At 59.4% G+C, this 24,994-nt stretch overlaps 1 protein-coding gene across 3 annotated transcripts in view; it reads left to right on the top strand.

Annotated features, from left to right (window-relative positions):
* The first annotated feature begins 1,354 nt into the window (after positions 1-1,354).
* ZBTB46 (zinc finger and BTB domain containing 46) overlaps positions 1,355-24,994 on the top strand; it is a 57,267-nt gene continuing 33,627 nt past the window's right edge. The window contains exons 1-2 of one of the 3 annotated variants that reach the window (XM_067708766.1): positions 1,355-1,536; positions 20,806-21,774. In XM_067708766.1, the coding sequence (XP_067564867.1) occupies positions 20,838-21,774 (937 nt within the window). In that variant the 5' untranslated portion in view covers positions 1,355-1,536; positions 20,806-20,837. Of the gene's footprint in view, positions 1,537-15,195; positions 20,668-20,805; positions 21,775-24,994 lie in introns of those variants that run through there. The other 2 variants (XM_067708764.1, XM_067708765.1) reach the window with 2 other exon arrangements.

The following is a 24,994-nucleotide window of genomic DNA, read 5'->3' as shown; positions in this document are numbered from 1 at the left end:
AGCGCAGGCAGCGGGGAGCGGGGTGAGGGTGTCTGCACAGCCATTTCCAGGCGCCGGCTGCAGTGAGGGAGTGTCCCAGCCTTTCATCGCTGGCTGCCAGACCGCGGCCGCCCTTGTTCACTCAAGGAGAATCCACACACCGCCCCCCCCCGCAAGCCTGCCCTCCCCCAGCAGCCCAGTGAATGCCTCCTTACACATCCTGAGAAAGCATCCATAATGGCCCGCCGCCTCCCACCTTCCCAGGAATTCCGCGGCGCTGGGCCCGTAGGGAGGTAGGGCGCAGACGGCCTGCGGCGCCTCCCCATTGGATGGCCAGGTCGTGCTCGACTCCCTTGCCGCGGCTGGCCAGCCACAGGCTCACCTCCCTTCCCACCGTCGCGTCCGGGAGAGGAAGCGAGGTGGCCTTTGCCCCCGCACAGGCCAGCCAAGAATGCGGGGCCACGCTTCCCATTCTGTCCGCCCGAGGACTCGAGGACAGCGGGGGCGAGAAGGGACGCGCAGGGCCCATCTCGGGCAGCACGATTCGAGATCTTTTGCGGGGGAAGCGGGGCACCCGCTGCTTCGCAGGACCCCGCACCCCCCAGACAGACCTCGCGGGGGGGGAAGGACCGACGCGTGCGCGGCCGCCGATGCTCCTCAGTTGGCCAAACTCAAGCCCCGGTGGCAGGCACCGTCCCGTGGCCCCTGCCCCGCGGTGCGCCTCTCGCTGGGAGCGCCGAGGTCCCCGACAGCTCGGCCCCGAGCCCCTGGGCGCCGTGGGAGCGCTTTTTCTCTGCACAGCGCGCAGCCAGCACAACCGGCGGGGAAGGCGCGAAGTTTGCGAGACACGCGCGGCGCGTCTGTGCGTTGAGGGGCGCGGACAGCCTGCGGCCCGGGGACCCCGCGCCCCCGAGGAACAGGCGTGTGGGCAAAGACAGGGGCGCAGTACGGGCGGGGTTGGGTTGCCCTCGTCCCGACCCGCGTCTCCCATCGGTGGTCTCCCGGCTGCTGGGTCCCCGTGGGAAGGGGCTCCAGCGCCTGGAGACCCCACGCCGCGCCGCCCCCGCCCCCCGCCAGCCCCGCAGAGGGGGCTTCCCACAATGCCGAGCGAGCTCCAGCCCGCACTTCCGCTGTCCGGCCGCCCACGGGGGGGCGGAGGCGAACCGACCCCCGCCGAGGCCCCCTCCGCCCCGCGAGCGGAGCCGGCCGACCGAGGGGCGGGGCGGCGGCCGGGCCGGCGGGGCGGGGCCCGGGGCGGTGGCCGGGGCCGGGGCCGGGGCGCGGGCCAATCAGCAGCGGCCGGGCGCGCGCCGGGGGGCGGGGTCAGGGTCCGCAGGCGGGGCGCGCGCGCGGGCGGCGGGGGCCGCGGGGTTGGAGCGGCGCGGGGGCGCGCGCCGGCCTGACGGACAGACGGACGGACAGACGGACACAGCAGCCGAGGCGAGCGCGCAGCTCGGACCCGCCCGGACGCAGCGCTCGCCCGGCGGCCGCGGCGATCACCCGCGCTGGTCCGGCGGCCGCGGCGCCCGCCCTCGCCCGCGCCCCATGGGGTCACAGGTAAGCGGCGCCGGCTCATTGTCCGCGGCCGGGCCGGCGCATCGCGGCGGGGCCGGGGCTCGAGCCGGGTCGGCTGCTCCGGGCCGGGGCCGCTCCGAGTCGGGCGCGCCCCCGCCGCCTGCCCCTCGCGCCCCGCCGCGCCCCGCCCCGCGGGGGCGCCCTCCCGAAGGCGATCGGCGTGCCCGGCTGCGGCTCCGGGGGTGGCGGTAGCGACCCCCGCCCGGCCCCCTCCGTTCCCTGAGCTCCGGTGGCGCGGGCGGGGCGGGGCGGGCGAGGGCGACGCGGGGTCCCCGCGGGGCTGCGCGCGGAGGCGGAGGCGGCGACGGGGCTGCCCCGCGCCCCTCGCCCTCGGCGCCTCCTGCCGCCGCCGCCGCCGCGGTCCCTCCCCCGTCACCTCCGAAAGGGGAATTTTCCAGCTGGTAATTTCTGCTGCGTCAACGCCCGGCCCCAGGAGGCAGCCCGGGGGCGTCCTGGCGCCCCCCGCCCGCTCCGCCCCGCGCGCCCCCCGCCCGCGCCTGCGAGCCGCACCCGGACCCGCCCGCGCCGAGTTTGCCAGGAGTCTGAACTGCGGGAGGTGGGCGCGGCGGCTCCCCGCACCCCGCCGGGCCTTGGGGGTCATTGTCTCCCCCTGAAGCCGGGCACCGGCCTCGTCTCCATTTTAATTACTGGCTGAACCTGGGCGCAGGGCCCTCGAGGCCGGGTGGCTAGAGAAGCGCGGAGGGGACGGGGCGCTCAGAGCGGACGGGGCGCGCGGAGGGAGCGGGGTCCGCCGCGAGCAGCGTCTTTGTTTCTCTGTAAATAGACATGTCAGTTTCACAGGGTAGCAAGAGTCACTGTCTGACAACTCAATCCCGATGGCAAATGGGGGATTTTCTGCACCAGGAGGAGGATTCTGGCTAGTTGGGGTTCCTCCATCCCTGCTAACAAATTCATTATTTGTAGGTTTAACGGAGCACGCACAATAGGGCTGGACGGACGAGCCTGGGTACAAACCAAATGGGCGAAGAGCTGATATTTTCTGACACCGAGGAAATACAAACAAAAGAAAGTTTGACCGAGATTCGCAGCGAATTTCCTCACGCTTTCCGTGCTCCAATCTCAGCGACGCGTTTGTCGTGGATTGCGGAGGCAAGATTGTTATCAGCATTGTTTACAGAAATGCTAATTAGGCAACGGGTTTAGCGAACCCGGCTGGGCGCAGACACCTGTGCAGAGTCCTCGCGTGCGTTTTAATTGTATCGGTTGTAGAATCTTTCATACTGGATTTATCATCAAAGCTAACTTCCCTTTTGGGTAGCAGACTGTGAATTCACTCTGTCGCTGGCCTGCGTGCTGCCTGTGAAAGCAGTGTTTCCACTCTACAGGAGTGGGAAATAGTTTGTTCCCCAAAGGCAAATTTACGGAAGGGTTTTTCACATGAGTAATGAAGTAAACAATAGAATTTTATCATAGTGGACTCCTTCCTTCTCCTTGCTATATTTCATGGTAGTTTTAGGTGCTGTGAACTGGAAACTTTGGGACACCTTGCTATTACAGAAAGGACTAAACGAGGGGCGTACTGAGGCAGAAGTTGCTGGATTTAAGTAGGAACTTAGACACTGTGTTCCCCTGAGAAGCTAGTAATCATTTTATATCCTTTCCTGAAGGGAAGGAGGTGTGTGTGTGGAGTTTGCTGTGAGAGTTCATCTCTTTAGGGAGTGGTGGGATGGACGCATTTAGGCTAAACCCAAAATTCAGCCTTCCTGGAGGCCAGCCTCCGGACAGGATTTCATTAGGCCTCATTGACATCACCCTGCATGAAAGAATTTTGTTTTGATGAGATCAGTTCTGTTCAGGTTTAGCTGTTTCGTGTTTGGAAATGAGCTGTTTTTCCACGTCCAGTTTCTGATGTTCAGGACTGGCGGACTGTTGGCTGCAGGGGCTCTTGGGCGCTCTGTGTCCCTGCTTGGTCACCCAGGGCAGGGGGCCACCGCCCTCTCCTTGGTCACACATTAGCACAGGAAGGTGAGGTCGACCCTGAGAATGGGTGAGACTCCTCCGGGGACCTGGAAGGACACTCTTTTACAGTCAGAAGATGTGTTATTTGCAAACACGTTAAACCAAATATTAACAAACTTTCCAACACTGTCCTTATGTGGGGTTTTTCAAATTAAGGGAAACTGGGCCACTGTGTCCCTGTGGTCTGTGTTTCTGGGGCAGCTGTGCTTCTGCTCTGCTCTCTACCAGAGGTCTTGGACCAGCTGAGGACAGCCCAGCAGAGCATCTTCAGCAGAGGCTCCGCGAGCCGTGAACTTGAACTCATTCCTCGTTTTGCTGATGCTTCATGTGCCCAGGTGCCCTCCTGGCCTCTGTGTTGAAGTGGGCGGAGAGTTCTTGCGCCCCGTTCTGGGGGCTTCATGTTCTCATAAAAACGAAGGCTTTTTCCTCTCTCTGATTGAACGTATTCTACTTTGAAATTGGTTGAGTGATGGTAGGTTGTCAAGAATTCCCTTGTGAATCTGCTCCCTCCCCTGAACAAAAGAGATTCTTCTTCTTGCCACAAGTGTGCTTGAATGGCCTAACTCCCAAGAATACACAGATGATTGAAAAATCGCTACTGAGGCCACAAGACTCATTTCGGTCTTTGCAACACGGTTGTCTTGTTCTGATCCTGGCTCTCGTGTCCTCTGCTCTTGGCTCCGGCTCTGGTGTGACCAGTGCAGCTGTGGGGTCTTCAACCGTGGGATCATTTCTGCCTTTCTAGCTTCAGTACTTTGTGCGCCTGACACGTGCGTCCCCGGGCTTCGTGTTCTGGTTTGCTGATGATGACAGAACACGTCCTCTGGTTCTGCTCGTAGACGGAGAAATCATGGAAAAGAAAAATAACTGTTTCTCACAGACTGAAAAGTTGTTCTAGTAAAGGATAAGTTCAAGCTAGACCAGTCAGATCCGACCTTAGTGTGATTTATGCAAAGTTCCCCCTTCAGTATCTCTCAACAGTGCCTTTAACTCTTATTAGATTTTTAAATGACTAAGTATTTTTAAATGCCATTATTTGGATTTAAAAAATTAGCGACCTAGGCACTTCAGAAAGTTGAGGAACAATGTTACCATATTTTTCAACAGCATTTACGGGGGGGGGGGTTGTGTTTTGACAGGTGTGTTTTTTGAGTCATGTTAGACATTCCCAGAGTTTCTTACTCATGACGAGTTTTGGCCTTATCGAGGGCTTGCTGTGGACCAGCCTTCAGGCAAGGTTGGGGACAGAGTTCCCACGGAGGGGCCGGTGACCCGCTGGGAAGGGTGGGGGGGCGGGTCTACAGGAACCACTGATGGGACCTGATGTGGTGACAGATGCTAGTGAGAGCTCGGAGCAGGACGGGGTGTAGCCCACCTGGTGGGCTCTCTAAAGACTCTTGGAGGGAAAGGGTGTCCGTGCTGACACCTCCCCCGCCCCTGATGGGCCCATGGCGCCAGCCTCCGGTTCCAGTACGTGTGCAGCAAATTCTGTTCTAACTTCTGCTTTGCCGAGAGTGGGTAGCCAGTGAGAGGGCAGGACTCTTGGGGCCAGGCAGCTTTTGGGGGCTGATTGGCTGTCGGGATGGGGGCGAGAGGTGGTGTCGTTTCAAATGACGTCTTCCAAAGCCCATGTTTCAGCACAGGAATCTCTTCCTGAACATCCATGCCCACAGACCACCCTTCGTCTCGGGGAAGCTGTCCTTTTCCTGGCCCCCAAGTGACACCCCAGCACTGCTTGTCCGAGTGGACCAGCTGTGCAGCCCTCTCCTGAAAAGATCCACATTTGTGTATGAAAACCCTCCTGTCAGTGCCTCGTGGTGGCCTGAGGCCCCGCGTCAGACCCCTTCTGTGTAGAGCAGAAAGAAGGCGCCTCTGTGTCTTGGGCCGCGGATGGACGGTTCGAGAATCTCAAGCACCCAGAGCTGCCTCTGTGAAGGTGCACACACGTGGGCGGCACGGCCCGGGCGGCTTGTCACCCTCTGAGCGTGTGTCACTTGGTGCGAGGAGGGTCTGACCTGTGTTCTGCGGCCGCTCTGAACGGTGTCCCACGGCTGAGCCTGGGGCCGGAGAGCACAGCCAGGACTGTCGCTCAGCGGAACACGCACGCTCCAGACCCGGCGCTCACCGGCCTGCACTCCGGACAGACTCCCGGGGCTCATCGCCCCCAGTCCCAGCGGTGGCTGCACCGAGTTGCACGGGGATGGTGTGGGCGTGCACGCGGACAGGAGGGCTTTCTGGAAGCACACTACGGGACCCACTCTGGGCCCGCTGGGCAAGGGAAGGCACCGGGGCTCTGTGTGCACTGGAGGGTTGGCTACGGTGAGAGGGTGGACAGGGCGACGGACAGGCCACCAGGAGCGTGGCCCAGAAGGACCGGCACGGGGAGGGTGAGTGTCAGGCGTGCTGCAGACTCGGGGGGAGGGCCAGGTCGCCTGGGGGAGCTCAAGGGTGTGGGGCAGGTGGGCAGCGCACCCGCCTCTGGTGTGAGCGGGTCAGGCAGGCGCCTAGCATGGGCCTCCGCGTGCCGCTGTGGCCCCATCCGAGTCTGAAGCAGGTGTATTTTGTTCTCTCATCCCGTCCCATCCAGAGCAATGTCACTTCTGAGTAGCAGTTTCCTTTTCCTTAGGAGGTTTAAAGACAGCTCAGAAAGGACTCTGCTTCCTTCGGGGGCAGGAGGGAGCCGGCTCCTCGGGGAGCACTCCCAGAATCGTGGGGCCACCGGCTGCTCAGCCCAGGTCCCCGCCGTCCAGTCCCTGGGCCAGCGATGCCCGCTGTGCCCCAGACGAGGTCGAGTCACAGACGTCTGATGTTCAGAGTCACGCGCACAGGTGGCCGTCGCCCCTTCTGGGGAGCCAGGCACCTTGGCCTAGGACCCACCCTGACCCCCGGCCTCTAAGGAAGCCGCCCGTCTGCGCTTGAAACCTGGTCCTTCCCGGCAGCCCTGTGGCGGCCGGCTCCGTGGCCCACGCCCCGTCTCACACAGAAAGTGGAGCAGGCTGGCCAGCCGGAAGTAATGGTGTTTTTCCATTGCCTCTGGTGATATAGAAACATTTGTTATTTCATCGCTTTTATTTTATATGAAGACTTTCTCCCCTCAACCTCAGAGTGTTTTGAAGAACTTTTCAGAAGTTCAGGGACCACGTATCATGACAGGCTCACTAGGCACCTGAAGAAAGTGGGTCTTTAATATTGGGTACCTTGACCTTTCCTATTTTTTTCTTTTTCTTTTTTTTGGCCACACCATGCAGCTTGCGGGATCTTAGTTCCCTGACCAGGGATTGAACCTGCGCCCTCGGCAGTGAAAGCACAGAGTCCTAACCACTGGACCGCCAGGGAATTCCCCTATTTTTTTCTTACGTTGTTGGCAGAATGAGACCAGAACAAGGAGTGACAAGGTGACAGTGTCCTTGGACATCCCTTACCATTAAAGTCACTGAGCTCCACTGGCCAGTGTGATACACACTTGGCTGTGGGTGGGTGGTCTTTTAAACCTCTTTCCTTCTCTTCTCTGGTCTGGCTTCTCCATCACCTGCTGCTTTTGATTCCTTTGTGGGGTGGAAATCCCACCTGCCTGGACCCGGCAGCAGAGGGAGGGTAGACGTCTCCAATGGTGGCAGTACCACGTGGCTGCGGGGACCGTGGTTCCTCTGTGATGAGCGGGGGGCCCAGGATGCCGCGGAGCTGGGAGCACTTCCGGGTGTGGGAGTGCCCTTGAGGGCCCGAGAAGCAGGTCGGGAAGGGTTAGTGCCAGGGGACCCGCCTTCGCTGTGGCCGGCAGATCTGCTCCATTGGGGCACAGGTGGTCCTTCAAAGACGGGGTGTCTTCCCCTGAGATCAGCAGACTCACCGAGCCTTGGAGAAGCAACGCAGGGCGAGCGCCAGCTCTCGAGCTCACCCGATGCAGCCCGTGGGTCACACCGACCTCACATTGACTTAACATTTCTTTTGCCTCGTCTTAAGAAGCAAGAATACCCGTGAAGTCGTGAGCTTGGTATCTCAGTTATATTCTTCTTGGTGCGCACTGAAACGGACATGTAACTGTTAGGATAGACAACGATTTGTCCCTTCTCCTGCTTGGCAGGGAACGTGCACTCCCCATATCCCCTCAGCTGCTCGCTGGGAGGGGACCAGCACCCTGGCCCAGGGTCCAGGGGTGAGGCCGGACTGTGTGGACCCTGGGTGGGAACCCCTCATGCCCCATCTCAGAGGCCTTTCCTGCCGTCTGGCCGGGGAGAGACGGTTGCGTTGTGACACCGTTGTCGGTGTAAGTTAGGCTGCTGTTTAAGTGCGTTCCCTGGGGCTGTCGGAGCACAGGGCCACCAGCCTGGCAGCTTAAGACAACAGAGCTGTGTTCTCTCACGGTCTGGAGGCCAGAAGTCCTGAATAAAGGTGCGGGCAGGGCCACCCTCTCTCTGGAGGCTCCAGGGAAGGACCCTTCCTGCCTCTTCTAGTCTCTGGCGGCTGCTGGCAGTCCTGGGTGCTCATGGCCAAGACACATCCCTCCTACCTCCTGTCCTGTTCTCATGGCCTTCACCCTGGTGTCCAAATTTCCCTCTCCTTGTAAGGACACCAGTCACGCTGAATTGGAGCCCACCGTAATGACCTAATCTTAACTCTATTACGTCTGCAAAGGCCCTCTTTCCAAATGAGGTTACGTGCCCCTGCAGTCAGGACTTGAACGTATCTTTTGGGGGGACGTGATTCAACCCACTACACCGTTACAGCTTGTATTTGCCTGACACGTTACCGCATACATTTCTCAATCCCAGCGTTTCCTGGGGCCTCTTCGGTGTCTCCAGCTGTCACCTCTCACTCCTGCCCTTCCCTTGCTGGTAGAGCAGACGTGGCCAGTGACAACGGTATTGGTGAGTTCGCTCTGCGGACCTGCACTCACCCCAACGCCTGCAGCAACCCGGGCTCTTGGACCAGGGACACAGCAGCCAACAAGGTCCTTGCTCTGCGTCCCAGAGGGGAAGGGACAGGGCAGACAGATGTCGACACCTGCCACGGAGAGGGATGCGGCAGGGCCCAGAGGGAGGGCGTGGGGCGGGGAGCAGAGGCAGAGCCCAGGGTCCCCAACGGGGCCACTGGGGTGGGTACTGGCTGCCGCCGCTCCAAAGCAGGACCCAGCCCCTCCTCTGGACCCCTCTGCATGGCTGGATACCTGTGTGCCCGTCTGCCCCCCCAGGTCGGACCCAGGCCTTTCTCGCCCCCTGGCAGCTGGTGAGACTTGTGGCCCGTTTTCTGGATGGTGTTTTTATTGCTTCCTGTAGGAGACACTGGAAAACGAAGTGTAGCAGCTATTGAAACGTAGTCTTCACAATCTAGAAAACTTTCTTCCATGCTGTAGTAACAGGAGGAACTTCACGTACCATCAAGTAAGGCTGTCGAGTGGCTGGTCTGAAAGTCCTGATTCTTGCCGTGATGAGTGTGGAGGTGCCCCATGGTGACCAGCGGCCGTGGTTGTGGACAGGGCTGTTGTCCCTGGCGTGTCCTCCACGTTCACGGGCGAAGTCCCTCTACGGTGGGTCCCAAGGTCACCAGGAGCCTGGGGGCCCCGCAACCTTGGGAGGCCAGGGTCCTTGCTGTCACTTCGGTTGACCTTCACGGTCACCCCCTGAATGAGGACCCTCGCCAGCTGGGGTGGGACGGGGCGGGTTGCACTTGGGGTGGCGCCTCTGAGATCTTTATTCTGTTCTGTGCTGTTTGTTGAAAAATTGGAGCTGTTGATCCCACGTGGTGGTCTGGCTGGTGGCATCCTCTGACCGTCAGGAGCCCTGCCCTGTTATCCCGTGAGGGGTCATAGGGCCAGGCGAGGGGGACCCATGTGTCCGGTACTCAGGGTCCAAAGTGTGACGGTGACGTCTGCATTGGAATTTCTGACTTAAAAACGAATCATTTTCATATGTGCTGCCTGCTGTTTAAGATACTTGTACCTTTTGTTAAGGAGATGTGTATGTTTGGGGTTTTTATCTTTTTCTTTTTTTTTGGTTGTGCTGCAAGGCAGTCGGATCTCAGTTCCCCGACCAGCGATCGAACCCGTGCCCCCTGCGTTCGAAGCGCAGAGTCCTGACCACTGGACGGCCAGGGAAGTCCCAAGGAGATGTATATGGAATTTTCAAGATAATTATCACCTATATAAGTTTTATTTGAAAAATTCTAGATTTGCCATTGGTTACTAAAGTATAGGAACATCTTGGAATTTTTTTTCACATAATTTGTTTGGCAAGATTATTCCTTTCGAATATTTTAATGTTTGTTTGGAGGCATGAGCTATTTTTACCTTAGTTTTTTCCCAGGTAAGTCGTTTTTATCCCTGGGTAAAAACCACTCCTGGGTCTGAAGTGTGAGAGCTGGCCCCTCTAGAGCAGTGGCGGCTCATGAAATAGGTGTATGGATGGGTGATGGGAGCTTGGGTCTAGAATTTCTGTCTCACGAGGAAGACACTGGGATTTTGGCCGAGCTGGTGAGGGAAGTGGGGTTTGCTCATGGTCGTGGCCCGGTTTCCCAAGTCCTGAGAAGGTGAGGTTCTCGGGTGTGTTCCTGTCCGCCGCCTGGACCCTGATACCAGCCAGCACAGAATCGCGCCGGGGCAGCCCCGGCCCCAGAGGATGACACGGTGGGTCCCTGCAGGGCCGTGCCCAGCGTGTGCTTACCGGCCGGCGGGTGTGTCCAAGCGGTCATGCGTCCAGCTCAAGGTCCTGGTGGGAAATGTCACATGGCTGCCACCCCCCTTCCTGGAGTCACTCAGCAATGTCACCGTATTTAAGGGGACCTACAAGGCAGCACAGCATGCCTGGCCACTGTCTCCTGAGCCTGCGCCTTCCTCCAGGCTCCCAGGAAATACCGGAGAAAGTGCTGGTTGTACCCAGGGCGCCAGCGAGGGGTTCCTTTTGCTCCTGGGAAGTCGGGGCTGCGGGCAGGAGGGAGCCGCCTGTGTCCCCGGGGGCCGCCCCAGGGCAGCCTGAGGTTCTGGATGAGACAGTGCGTCCCTGCGGGGCTCTGGGCCCGGAGGGGTGGCCCGTCCGCTGTCCTTTCAGGCAAGTGTGTGAAAGTCCAGCATGGACCGCCCGTCGTGTGACCCCAGCCCACACGCGTTCGGGGCCCGTAGGAGTAGGAAGGTCAGCGTGGGTTCTCTCTCATCAATGCCAATTCTGCCTCCTGGTCGTCGGTCTGGTGTCATCCGGCCCCACGCGAGCGGGTGGTGGACAGGCATGTCATCTCTGAGTCTGAATAAGGGACTGGCGTGGAGGGATGGGGGTTAGAGCACATGTGCCGGGTCCGTGCTGCTCGGATGCCCACTTATTTCTCATGAATTCTCAGCACCCCTGGCAGGCACGTTGTTGGGGCGTGTTCGTTCTCAGCGTGCTGGGATTATTTCCTTGGGGGAGGTTCCAAAAGTAGAATCGGGGCTGAAGATGCAGCACATCTGGGAGTCGGGGCACGAGTTCCAGAGGGACACCTTGCGTCACGGCACAGCCCCTGTGTGGGCTTTGTCCTGACACAGGGGTGCCCCCCCCCCAGCAAGCGCTGCACGGTTCTGTGCCAGGGACGGCGAAGCCCCCGGGTCGGGTGGGGGACCCCTACCCGTGGGCTGCAGCCACTTGTCACCAGGGCAGGCTTGGGAAGCCCCTGCGTCCCTGAGGCCCTCCCCAGGTCAGTGGCAACTCCCAGGTCCAACCTCGTGAATCGGGGTTTCACGTCTTAAAGCACCTTGGAGCTGTCCCAGCTGCACTTGACAGAGAGGGGCTTCCCTGGGGGGAGGCTATCCCTCCCACGCCAGAGGGGGGACAGGGTGCCCTCAACCTCCGGGCCCTCCCTGGAGCCCAAGCCCGGCCCCAGCCAGGGGGAGGAGGAACTGGCCCCCAGCGGCTCCTCCTCCCAGGGATTCTCCCCGAAGGAGCCCCCACCCCGGGGCCCGCAGCACCTGCTGAGCTGGCGCCCAGCTGAATCCTAGTGGGTCCAGGTAATCCCCATGCTGGGGCCCGTTTCCCGCCAGGTCTGTCCCACCTTGGCCTCCTGCGTCCACCACACGCCCCTGCCTCAGGTCCTGTGGCCTGGCCTGGGCCCCCAGCTGCTGCTGCATCAGCCCACCCCACCCCCATCAGGGGCCAGCGTGACCACTTCACTGCTGAGGCCTGGTCAGCTTCGGGACTGCTGGGTCATTGACGTCCCTGCTGTTGGAGGGCTGCGTGGTGCAGGTCCTCGTGGTGGACACACACTCTTCATTCACCCAGCAGCCGTCCACCCAGCCTTCATTTACTCAGCATCTAATGAGTGTTTACCATCTGAAAGGCCTGTGCGGAAGTGATAGTTGGGGACTTGGAAACATCCGATTAGTGGCTGAAATTACGTTGGATGCCAGAGCAAACATCTGTGCTGGTCCAGGCCTGTGTGGTGCTCTCACTGCTGCTAGCCGGAAAGTGATGGACCACGTTTCTGCCCGCCCCGGGTCCAGGCCTAGCGACCCATCAGTATTGGGTTTCCCAGGCAGAACCTTGGGTTGTTGGGTGGCTTCTCTCGTTTTCCAGCGATGCAACTTTTAAGAAAAAAGAGACCTATAGGGCTTCCCTGGTGGCACAGTGGTTAAGATTCCACCTGCCGATGCAGGGGACATGGGTTTGAGCCCTGGTCCAGGAAGATCCCACATGCCACGGACTAAGCCCGTGCGCCACAACTACTGAGCCTGCGCTCTAGAGCCGGCGTGCCACAACTACTGAAGCCCGTGCACCTAGAGCCCGTGCTCTGGAACAAGAGAAGCCACGACAATGAGAAGCCTGTGCACCGCAACGAAGAGTAGCCCCCGCTCGCCGCAACTAGAGAAAACCCAGGCACAGCAAGAAGACCAATGCAGCCTAAAATAAATTTATAAACAAACAAAAGAGAAAGACCTATGAAAGATTCCAGCAGTTACTTGATGTAAACAAATGTTGCAAAATGTTAAAAAAAAAAAGTGGTGTTTCTGGTTAAGGGTTAGGTGGGAGTTCTCTGAAATTATTCTTATAACTTTTCCTTAGGTTGGAAAGTGTTTCAAAGTAAAATGTTGAAAAAGACAACAAAAGATTCCATCCTATAGCTTGAGAACAGGCATTGCTTTGAGGTTATTTCCTATTTAGATTCTGCGTTTTCCTTGGCGGCAGGGCGCACAAGTGTTAGTTAACATTTCGAGTCACAATGTATCTCAGATTTAAAACCCTTGGAAAGCATTCTTCTGCCTTGTTAAGCCGATCAGCTTTTTTAAGAAAAATTTACAAAAATTTTAAGTGGACGCGTGGCTTTTTCTAGGGCTTTTGTAACCAAGTGCCACAAAGTGATGGCAAACTCGACAGAAATGTTCCCTCTTAGCAAGGGCTCCAGGGCTGCGCCCCCTCTGGGGGCTCTGGGGGACGGTCCTTCCTGCCTCTTCAGCTCTTGGGGCCCAGGCGCCCCTGGGCTTGTGGCCACGTCCTTCCCATCTCTGTCCCTCTGTGCATGTCTGTGTCCAGATGTCCCCCTTTGGTGACACATCAGACCCACTTGGGTTATGACCTCATCTTAACTTGGTTAAATCTGCCAAGATCCAATGCGACAATGAGATGGGGCAGGGCCAGGGAAAGACCCCGCAACCAGCCAGGTTGCAGGCTTTCTCTAGTTGTGGCGAGCGGGGGCTACTCTTTGTGGGGGAGCACGGTGTCTAGGCAGGCGGGCTTCAGTAGTTGTGACTCACGGGCTCTAGAGCGCAGGCTTCAGTGGTTGTGGCTCACGGGCTCTAGAGCGCAGGCTTCAGTAGTTGTGGCTCACGGGCTCTAGAGCGCAGGCTTCAGTGGTTGTGGCTCACGGGCTCTAGAGCGCAGGCTTCAGTGGTTGTGGCTCACGGGCTCTAGGCAGGCGGGCTTCAGTAGTTGTGGCGCACGGGCTTAGTTGCTCTGCGACATGTGGGATCTTCCCGGACCAGGGCTCGAACCTGTGTCCCCTTCACTGGCAGGAGGATTCTTAACCACTGCACCACCAGGGAAGCCCGGTACTGTCGTTTTGTTGACCCCCCCCCCCCCCCCCCCGCCAAGGGTGTGCACCAGGACAGCGTCGAGATGTGGTCCCTGTGTGGAGAGGCTGTCAGATTCGGCGGGAAGATGTGAAGCTGTCGGGAGACAAGAGGCACCTTGCGAGCCATAGTGGGAGGAGCCCCTGGAGGCTCCCTGGAGGAGGAGGCAGTGTCACCAGCTGGGCGCTTGCATCCCTTTTGTATTCCACAGCAGGGTTTGCCTTTGTCGCTCCACCTGTAAAACAAGCACTAAGGGAGCTGACAGTTTAGCTGCCCGTTATGATGAAGCGTGGTTTAGAGACGAAACGTCCAAAATGGGGGTTGAGTGTAGCAGGAGGTGCCTGGGAGCACAGGTAAAGTGCTGACCTCTTCCTCTTTCTCTCCCCAGTCCCGCAAAAAAAATTCCCCCGACCAGCTTCCCACCAGCAGAAGTGACAGAGCTCTCGGGCCGACGCGCCCGGCCGGGGCCTCGGCTCTGACTTAGGCCTTTATGGGAGGTCCCCCCTGTTCCTGCTTGGTCTCTTCTGTTCTCTCCCTGCCCCTACACTTGTTCCCAGGGCCCTGGGCACCCTCCCCTGTGCCAGAACCCGAATCAGGATGTCTGGGACCCCCCCCGGGGGGGCTGCTCTCCCCTGAGAGTCCAGGTCTCCCCTCAGTGTGTTGGGCCCTGGGCTCTTGGTCTTGGTGGCTGGTGCCACCCTGAGGCCCACACTGGCACTGCCCTGGCTGGTTGCGGGGTCTTTCCCTGGCCCTGCCCCATCTCACTGTCGCGTGCTCTCTCCCGCCAGACGCCCAAGTTGTTGTGCCGTCTCTGGGCTGCCTGTGTTTTGGCCACCGCTCGCTGCACTCTGCCCACCCTGAAACACAGGGGCTCTTGTGTGCCGAGGTGCTGGGGCCGACTTCCGCGGTTCTTCCGTCGGTCAGGGCCGCGTCCTCTGGGGCTGGGCTGGAACAGCCAGGGCGGTGGCTCGGTGGCCTGGCACCTCCAGGGTCAGGGCTCGGCTGGGTCACTGGGGTCGCTGTGTTGTCTCCACGCCAGCGCAGACCTGGAGTGCGAAGGTGGACTCTGTCCAGCCCCCTTGAGGCTCGCTTAGCCCCAGGCCAGGGTCACCGTGGGAGGGCCCCCCACCCCGAGGCCCTGAACCCGGGAATGGCAGCTCACGGGGCCTTGTGTGGAGGCCAGCGCCACCCGCAATGTGCTGCTCCCTCCTGGGGCCCTCCCCCCTCCCTCCCACCCCCAGCGCCTACTCCCTTGTCCTGACTGGCCTGTGCCCCCTTCTGGGAAGTCTCCCCGACCCTGGCACCTGCCCAAGTGCGGGCGCCCTCGCGGCACCTGTGTGCTGCTCTGGAATCGTGGCTGGGGGAGCCTCGTCCTCAGCCTGGGCGCCAGCACCCAGCGCAGCTCCAAGGCTCCTGGGCACCGCAGGGGCCAAAGTGGAAACGGCCTGGGGAAACGCCGGGACGTGGGTGAGACCCTGGGACTCTGTGGGTCCTTCCTCGCTGAGAGCGAGAGCTGGGCAGGCGGGGGGTGGGGGAAGCCACCCCAACGGTCTTGGAAGGGGGGGGTCCCCGTGGTCACAGGATGTGTCCGGCCCTACGCGGTCAGGGTGTGCGCAGGTAGGAGAGGCGGGGTGGGGGGCCGCTCCAGCCTGGATGGAGGCGGCAGCAAGGGAGAGGGCGGGGCTCATCCTGGCGGCACAGTTTTGCCTTCTGAGATCACGCTGGTCTCCAGCACCCAAGGGCGTCAGACTGTGGTCACCGGAGAAACTTTGGGCGAAGCCACCCCCATCAGGCAGTCAAGGATGACTTCTGTTAACGCACGTGGAGTATTTCTTCCCAGGCAGGAGCTTGGTTTGAAATCTTAAACGGCAGCCGTGAACACTGACAATACAATGTATATAAACTGGGGGTTGTAACGTGATTTCCCATCGTTGGTGTCTTGACCTTGGGTTTTTCAGAAGGTCGTAGCCGTCGGGGTGAGGGAGGTGGTGTCCGTGGAGTGACGATGCTGAGTTGCTGGGTTCTGCCCCGGGACACCCGGGGTGAGGCAGAGCGGGCTGTCCTTGTCGAGAAGCGTCAGAGTGCTTTCCATCCACGCCGAATCACGCCGTCGGCGTCAGTGGCGTTCCATGGTAGACATGCTATGTCCCGGGGCTCCTGACGGAACCCGGGGCTGAATGTCTTAAACGACAGATTTATCCCATCTCTGAGCCGCGCCCCCTCTGTCCCAGGCATCCCTCCAGCTCCTGCTGGTTCCTCGGCTGTGGGCTCATCACTGTTAGCACACAGCCGCCTCCCTGTGAGGTGTCTGTGTCCCCGTGTCCCTTTCCTGTAAGGACACGTGTCACATCGGATCAAGGCTCACCCTAACGACCTTGTCTTAACCAGTTACATCTGCAAGGGCCCTGCTTCCAAATACGGTCACATGCCGAGTTCTGGGGATTAAGGCTCCAGGGAGTGAGTTTGGGGGATGCGGTGCGACCCCCAGCAAAAGGCAATAGATACGCACACGTTTGTAGCTGAACAAGGATGTTTCCATGAAAATAGATTCGAATCGACCTTGTAACGATTTGCTTACAACAAACTACTCATCAGAGAGCGTAGTTGGGTGGGTTTGCACACGCCTGGTGTCTCCATCCCTCGCTGTCCCCAGGCCAGGCAGCCCCTGGCCTTCCTCCTGTCCCCTTCCTTTCCCGGTAGGTCGCCTTGCAGGTTCCGGTTTCATGGCAGGGACTCCCGCACTGTCTCCTGTGTCCAGCTGCTCTCACGCCGCGTAGTTATCGAGAGAGTCCCCCGTGTCTTTGTGGAAGGGCCGTTTAGGTGGGCTCGGCCGGTTGGCCCTGCGGGAAGCAGCTTGGCTTCTGCAGACCAGCGTCGGGGCGGCTTGGTTCTAGCGCTAAAGTGTCTTGCTTCTGCTTTAAAACAACACTTGCCTGTTAGGTGACGTCTGAAGGAACGTTTCAAGGAAGTGTAAATTGAGGGCAATGAAAGTGCAGAAGTGAGAAGGGAGGCGAAGCTGGGTCGGGAAGGAGGTTCTGGGGGTGTTGGAGGCACTCACCTGACAGCGTTGGCTTTTTCTGGACTGAGACTTGGTGACTGGCCTGGGGGAGGGGCCGGCCCACCAGGGGCCCAGGTCCCTGTACAGACCTGGGGCTTGTTTGGGTGCAGCAGGACACACGTCCAAATTGCATCCACTGTTTTACATTCTTATTAAAACCAGTTGCCTTCCAGGTGGAGCTCCTTAGGGACCAGAGGAAAAAAATACCCCGTCCAGCTCCCGGAATTACTACTTTGATCACACAGTGCAGCAAATGAAACATACTCACAGCAGAGTCTCCACGTTTCATGGTTCTTGTGCGTTCTGAGGCTTGGCGATCTATTAGGCTTTTGCCCACGAAACATCAGTGGTCTCATGGACGCGCTGGATGAGTAAGACACATAGCGCTTGCTGATAATTTGTGAAGATGGCTTTTGGTTGAGACCCTGTACCTTCAGATGATGTAGGGAAAAGTTTCGGGCGGTGCTCTGGGATTGAGGTGCCGGGGCTCTGAACCCTGCAAGTGACAGACAGGGGAGCACCCCTGACACCCACATCGGGTACCTGCCTCTCAGAGAGGCTGGCAGAGCAGGTCTGTGCTCACATCTGAGTGCGGCTTGTTTGGGGGAGACCTCAAAGCCGCCTCGCCCCTGGGTCACCGTGCTGAGCAGCCGAGGCCTGTGTCTCTCGGGTCAACAGTGAGGCTCGGGGGCCCGGGATGGCGGCTCCCCGACGGCCGGACTCTGGGAACCTCCAAGCCTCAGTTTCCCTGCCTGGCAGCTTGGAGACCACCTCTGCCCTTCCCGGAGGCTGCGGGATTGGAAATGGGTCCCGCAGCAGGCAGGCTGCCCACTGGGCAGGACAGACCCGCGGCTGCCCCCTCCGTCACTCGCTGTGGGGTCTCTGGCATGGTCCCTGTGCCCCAGGTTGCCCGTGTGAGGGCGGCCAGCCCTGAGCCCCGCGCTGTGCAGGGCGACGCAGCGTTTGGAGTGTGGTCTGATCATGGATTCAAGTTGTTCTGGCACCAAAGTGGTCACGTTTCATAAGTGATACTGTCCGAAACCGAAGCGTCTTGAGATTAGCAAGCTATGAACAGACAGTAGAGACCCCACAGGAGAAACAAAAACACTGGAGAGAAGGTGTGGCTTCCAGGTGGCACGTGGGTCACTTTGGTGAAGTCTCAGGTGCCGGTGTGGCAACAAATGCCCCTTGGTCTCAGCCAGCCTTCGCTGTTCCTGTCAGTGTGGCATCGGAGTCCCTGAGGACCGCAGGCTTCTCTCTGAGGGTCCCTTCGCCACAGGGCTGCCTGCGTGGACCTTTGGGTGCATGAACGTGCCCTGTGATCTGTGCAGCAGCACCGGTAACTCAGAGATGACAGTCAGGTCATCAGTCCACAGGTGTGTGTCCTGTGAACAGGTGTGGGTCCATAGGTGTGTGTTCCCTGAACGGCTGTGTGACCCACGGCCAGGTGCATCTTCACCGGACAGTAGCAGATGCTCTGCTGCCCTTGCCCTCAAAGAAAAAGTGTGGTGAGCATGCTTTAGTCTGCAGCCTGCATCTTTCTTATCAGGCCATCATCTGACATGACCACCCAGATGCTTCCATTCTTAGGGTCACAGCTGCTGAAATGCAACTGGGCAGCCGCTCTTCTGCTGCGGTCAGGTGGGTGGGACCCTCATGACCGCCTACTGATGTGGAGACATAACCAGCTTTGTAATGCAAACTCAGTTATTCCCTTAAAGTTTCCTGGATAAATTACGTGTATCCTTAATGTTTCCATAGCAGACCAATCTGTTTTTTTTTTTTTTGGCTGTACCGCACAGCACGTGGAATCTTAGTTCCTCAACCAGGAGTCGAACCTGTGCGCCCTGCAGTGGAAGCGCGGAGTCCTAACCACTGAACTGCCAGGGAAGTCCCCCAGACTAATCTGTTTTTGATTATCATTCCTTTACATGCCTTTTCTTTTTAGTGTACAGGTGACTTTTTTCCCTAATGAAAATTGTATTTTCTTACAACAGAATCTCTGTGAAGTACATAACTGATTTTAAGCTGCTCTGACTGAATATTAATTTATTTTAGAACTTTCCATATGAGTTGAAATTATTTGAGAAATGCAAAAGCCAGCTGAGGTAGTTGTTACTTCTCTAAAATGGCCCCGGCATTCTGCCCCTTTTCAGGGTTCTTCCTAATTCTTAGGCTCTGTTTCACTGGCGAGAAAAGAGCCTTATTATTCATATAGGAAGTCAGGGGATGAAACAAGCCTCTCCCTAACTTGAATATAGGGTCCTTAGGGCTCTCAGTACCTCCCCCCATGTCCGGCCGGAGCTCCGCGTGGACTCGGGGCATGAAGCCGATGCTTTGAGTTTAAATGGTCGATTTCCTGGTTTGACGTGTGTTTCGGATCCTCCCTCAGCGTCTGACTAACCTGAGTCTGTAACGCCAGGTGTGCGGTGTGAAGCCACACCTGGACGGCCTGTCTGTCCCCCCCCTCCCCGCCTCCCACGCCCTGGGGGAGGGGCAGACCGGCTGCCAACCACCCTCGGGGGTGGTCCACGCACCCAGGGCCGAGCACCGCAGCCAGTTCTGGGCTTGCCTGCTCTCCTCAGGGCTCGTCCGCGGGGTCAGGTCCCGCTGCTGTCACACGATCGAAGCAGAGTGTTTACTTCTGGTCTTCGAGTCGGGGGGCTGGTTGGAGTGGGGGGTCTCTATTCTCGCCTGGCAGGGACGGAGCTGGGTGGGCTGTTGAGGGAGACAAGGGAGTGACAGGCTTGGACCCTCCCCAGCCTTGTTCTCCCAGCCTGGGGACTGTGGGTGTTTCCAGGTGACCTCAGATAGTGATGCGAAACGTAAAGTCTAAAGGAAGGTGTTGCACAAATGAGGTGGCCCCTGCCCTCCGCCCCTGCCCCCCCCCCCCCCGCCCGGGGAAAGGTGGACGGATGTCCGCACATTTGACCAGCTGGAAAATGGTGTGTTTATCAGGGACGACCTGTCTTCTGCAGGGCATCTTATGCTGTGAGCCTGGCCCCAGATTTCGTACAGTGAAGTCCTAGCCCCCAGAGCCTCAGAACCTGAGCTAGTTTGGATGTGATTTGTACTGAGGTAGTAGGATGGGCCTAATCCGATACGACCGTGTCCTTGTAGGAGGGGACACTGGGACAGACACGCACACAGGGAGGCGGCAGAGGCAGAGGTGGGTGACGCTTCCACGGGCCAAGGACGCTGAGCCAGTCACCACAGAAGCTGACGGAGGCCAGGATGCAGCCCCCGGTGGGGCCTTTGGAGGGAGTCCTGCCCGCACCTTGGCCTCGGTCGGGCTCTGGCCTCCAGTCGGGCGGCACTGAAGTTCTATTGTTTTGTCTGCCCAGTCCGGTGGCCCCGGGAAACTTCAGGAGCAGCAAAGAACTGGGGAACGAGTCTGGGGAGAGCAGCGCGTGGGGCCCAACTCGAGAAATGATTCGGGTGCTTGGGACCGCGAAGGGGGTTCTCATCACCTTGGGTCCCTCCCCCAAAGATACCTTCCTGGGGGCTGAGCTGGTCACAGGGCCTTCTCCCTCTGGAGCTGGCTTGGGCTGGAGTTTGGGAGTTTGTGGATGTCCAACTTCAGTCCTTACTGTTCTAGGGGTTTTGTTTGTGTAGGATGTTGTTGCTTTGTTTTTTGTTGGGTTTTTTTTTGCGGTACACGGGCCTCTCACTGTTGTGGCCTCTCCCGTTGCGGAGCACAGGCTCCGGACGCGCAGGCTCAGCGGCCATGGCTCACGGGCCCAGCCGCTCCGCGGCATGTGGGATCCTCCCGGACCGGGGCACGAACCCGCGTCCTCTGCATCGGCAGGCGGACTCCCAACCACTGCGCCACCAGGGAAGCCCTGTCGCTTTGTTTTTAAAGGATGCTTCTTCAAGGGTGAGGGATGAAGGTGCCCCTGGGTTACTTGGCCTAGATGTTCTGATTTTCTGTTTGGGTGAGAAAGTCGCTTCGACTGTGGATGGGTGTTCTCCTCCTTTCTGGAATATTTGTTTGCTCGGAGGGTTGGCTGCAGCCTGTAGGATTCTGTTCAGAGCGCCACGTGCCCGACGACAGGTGAGCCTCAAACTGGACGCTGGTTCAGGTGCCCACCGTCGAGTGCCCTGTGCCTGGTGGCCGCCCTCCGTGCACCCTCCTAACTCCCTCGGTGTGTGTGTCGACCGTGCGGGTAACCCTTCCGTTCTTGCCCCACAGAGTCCGTAGAAGAGACCACCCCAGGATCCCAGATGAACAGCCGGCGGGAAGATATGGAAATCGCGTCCCACTACCGGCATCTGCTCCACGAGCTCGACGAGCAGCGGCAGCACGGCGTGCTGTGTGACGTGTGCGTGGTGGTCGAGGGCAAGGTCTTCAAGGCCCACAAGAACGTCCTGCTCGGCAGCAGCCGTTACTTTAAGACGCTCTACTGCCAGGTGCAGAAGGCGTCCGGCCAGGCCACGGTCACGCACCTGGACATCGTCACGGCCCAGGGCTTCAAGGCCATCATCGACTTCATGTACTCCGCCCACCTGGCCCTCACCAGCAGGAACGTCATCGAGGTGATGTCCGCGGCCAGCTTCCTGCAGATGACGGACATCGTGCAGGCCTGCCACGACTTCATCAAGGCCGCGCTGGACATCAGCATCAAGCCGGACGCCTCGGACGAGCTCTCGGAGTTCGAGGTGGGCGCCCCACCCAGCAGCGGCGCGGACGCCCTCATCTCCGCCGTCATGGCCGGGAGGAGCATCTCCCCGTGGCTGGCCCGCCGCACGAGCCCCGCCAACTCTTCTGGGGACTCGGCCATCGCCAGCTGCCACGAGGGCGGGAGCAGCTGCGGGAAGGAGGACCAGGAGCCCAAGGCCGACGGCCCCGCGGACCTGTCCTCCCAGCCGCTGTGGCCTGGCGACGTGGGCTACGGGCCCCTGCACATCAAGGAGGAGCGGCTCTCGCCGGCTCACTACGGGGGCAGCGAGCCGCCGTCCGCCGGGGATGGGGCCGCTCAGAACTCCTTCTCAGAGCAGGCGGCAGGGGACGGCTGGCAGCCCACGGGCCGGAGGAAGAACCGCAAGAACAAAGACACGGTCCGGCACATCACGCAGCAGGTGGAGGACGACAGCCGGGCCGGCTCCCCGCTGCCATCTTTCCTCCCGACGTCCGGGTGGCCCTTCAGCAGCCGAGACTCAAGTAAGCCTTTGGTTTGTTACAGGCCGGGCTCAGGCGCCCTGGGGTCATGGGCAGCCCAAAGGCACTGTTTGTCGGTGGCCCCGGGGCCGCTCGTTTTGTCCATGCAGTGGCAACTTTCCAGGCTCACACTGGTGGCTTCCCGCGGGTCACCCCCTTTCGTAGTAAATCGGTGTGAGCGCGGGGAAGGTGGCCAACGCATCCCAGCGGGTGCGTCAGGGCCGCCGACACACCGAGGCTGCCGGGCTGGGGAGTTTCTGGAGCTGGAAAGGGGGTGACCCCCGGAAGGAGCCCCAGCGTGGGGTGTGGTGGAGCCTCTCATAGGCACTGGGTGGCGTAACTTAATTTTTAAAGATTTAAACGTGACGGTGTTAAAAAGATGAAGAACTGCACGAAGTGGCGTGACTCGGGTGGAAGGGAAGGCCAGGCCAGGTGTGCGGGCTCCGGCCGTGGCCACGAGCTCCCCTCCTGATGAGGGGTATTTCCTCGTTGCCAACAAGTGCGGGTTCTGTGGTTCGCCCACAGGGCAGCCGGTGGGCGTTACCACACAGGTGGGGAGCCCCTTCTGGGCCCCGAGTCCGTCAGCCGTGAGGGCTCTTAGCCTAGCTTTGTTGACGCTGGCCCTCACCCTCTGGAGGATGGTTTTATCTGTCTCCCAGGCTAGTAAACAAGTGAAATGTTTACGAGATGCCATGTGCTAATTACGGCTGCACCGAGCTTTCCCCAGTGGCAGCTGGGACCACGCGGGCTGCGTTTGGAGTGGCGAGGGGCTTAGCAGGATGGAGGCTTCTCAGCAAGTGACCGCGTTGGGGAGGCCCCTCCAGGAAGGAGGTTAGAACCCAGTGGGGGCTCAGAGGTGGACAGAGGTGGAGAGAAGGCAGTGAACCGTGGGCACAAGCGCTGAAAGGTGTCACCAGTGCTAGGCCTGTGCTGGGGCTGGGAGGGCGCCCCGGGGCTCTTGATACACTAGCTTGATTACTGTGGTAAGACGTACGTATCATGAACTTCACCCCTTTAGCCATCTTTAGGTGTATTGGCATTAAATACATCGCCACTGTCCATCTCCAGAACTTTCTCAATCACCCCCAGGAGACACTGTAGCCTTTCTTATTGCTTCTCATTCTCATTGCCCCTGTGCGTCCCCAGCCCCAAGCGCTGGGCCAGCCTCCTGCAGGTTCAGTCCAAGCGGGTTCCACCAGCGTCACCCCCTCGGCAGGATGATTCTGTGTGAGGTGGCGTCCTTCGCGCTGTAGGACATCGGCAGTGCCCTGGCCTCTGCCCACTGCATGCCAGGAGCCGCCCACCCCTGCTCATGACGTTGCCAGTGTCCCTGATGGGAAGCCCCCCGCAGAACCGTTGAGTGTAACTGAACTAACTCAGAAGAAGGTTAAGTTTCTGAGATGACAGAAAGCCCACCTGCCTCTCTGCCAGCGGTCGGCACAGTGGTTGTCTGTGTCTGCTCTCTCCGTGACGACTAAACGTCCCTTTAGCTCTGACTAAAGCCTGGAGAGCAGCGTCCACAGGGACTGACTTCAGGAACCTTCTGGGTGGGTCAGGGCCGCAGAGCCTTCCCGTCCTGTCCTGCACCTGCTGCATCACGAGTCGTCCGGCGGGCCGCGGGGCTGGAGGCCCTAGATCGGAGAGCCCACCAGCATGTTAAGAACGAGGATGCTCCCTAAGCCTGTGGGTTTGATGTTTTAAATGCAGTTGTCGAGCAGAAGGTGTTTTTAGAATCCAACAAGTGATTTCTCCTGGTGTACTCTTGCTAATGTCTGAAATCCCTTGGGTTACCAAGGCAACTGCGAGATTTCCCCTGAGTTGCTAAGACAAGGACCCGAGGTGTGGGCTTGCGTGGGATGGCTCTGCCCGTCACGGTGGCCATTTACTCCTCTGCCCTGGCCCTGGGCTGGGGTTTGGAAGCATAAATTGTGATCCCCAGTGGAGGAGAGTTTGCCTTCATTAAAGATCTATTACATCTTAGAGGAGAGTATTGTTTCCTTCTCATCCCGTTTATAGGAGAAAAGGCCCTTTTCCAAAGGAACGTGTCAGGCGGTTCCTGCCGATCATTCAGGGCGCTTGACGAAGATGCTCTGATGCCAGCCCTGCAGCGGACCACCGCCCTGTCCCCCGTGTGTCCCCACCTCGGCGTCAGGGGCTCTGGGGCCTGTTCGCATTTAAAAGTGATTCTTCCAAGCAGGCAGCCAAGTGCTTTCTAACCCAGTAGCTTCCAAGAAAACATCCATTGAAATGTACCTCCGGGTTACAGCTGTGGGGAACGGCGTTTAAACGTGCAGGTGCGATGGACACAGGCCGGGCCCGTGGTAGCTGCCGGCTCCGGCCTCGGCCCCTATGATCCCAAGACCGAGAGCCTCCAATGCGGTGGCTTGTACTTTTTCAGAAGCTGGTGTCAGGAGAGCCCAGGTGCCCCATCCCGACATCCCACACGTGTTCCGAAAAGGATCTGCAGAAATAAAGTTCTGAGCTAGAATAAAGCGTGTGGGTCTTGTGAAGGAACTGTTCATCCCTGAACCTCGGTAAGGGTGGACCCTGGCGTCCTGGGATTTTGAAGAATACATGGGGACCACAGAGCGGGTTCAGGGTGTGCAGGCGGCCTCTGGAGACTCTGGTGGGTGCTCTAAGCTCGCAGGTGCCGTCCTGCTGGGGCCTGGGCCCAGCCCTCCCCTGCCCAGGTCGGAGGGTCTCTTCCATCGCAGCTCCATGCTGGGGCTGAAGCCAGGCCGGCAGCTCCTCCCTTGGCTGTACCCCCAGATGTTTTCCTTTCAGAAAGGAGCGGAATTGCCTGGAATTCCTCTGGTCGACCTTGGGGCCGTGGTCAGGGGGCAGCTGCCGCCCTGACACCTCAGCAGTGGTCTTCATGGGGCGGCATGTCGGGAGGGGAGCCTACCTGCTGCTGAGGAGGGAGGTGGGGGAGGGGCCCTCGTGCTGGCCCCGGAGGGCGGGATCGCTGGGGGCGGGGCCTGGGCGAGGGCGGGGCTCGGCCCTGACCGAGACCCTTGGCCTGTGCCCCCCTGGCCGCCCAGCCCTGGCCTGAGGCCACACTTCCGAGTTACCACCTGGACTGGAGATCCTCGTCACTGTGGCTTTGCTGAGTGGCCAGCGGAGCTTCTTTTCTGATGAAATGGAAGTTCCTGGACTTTCTAGAAAATTCAGTTCCTGAAGACAGAGGCCCTGAGGTCTCTCATCTAGATGTGGGAGCCGAGGC

This window comes from Pseudorca crassidens, chromosome 15 (assembly GCF_039906515.1).
Source record: "Pseudorca crassidens isolate mPseCra1 chromosome 15, mPseCra1.hap1, whole genome shotgun sequence".
In the NCBI taxonomy this organism is placed as follows: Eukaryota; Metazoa; Chordata; class Mammalia; order Artiodactyla; family Delphinidae; genus Pseudorca; species Pseudorca crassidens.
This window is presented reverse-complemented; position numbering and strand designations above follow the sequence as displayed.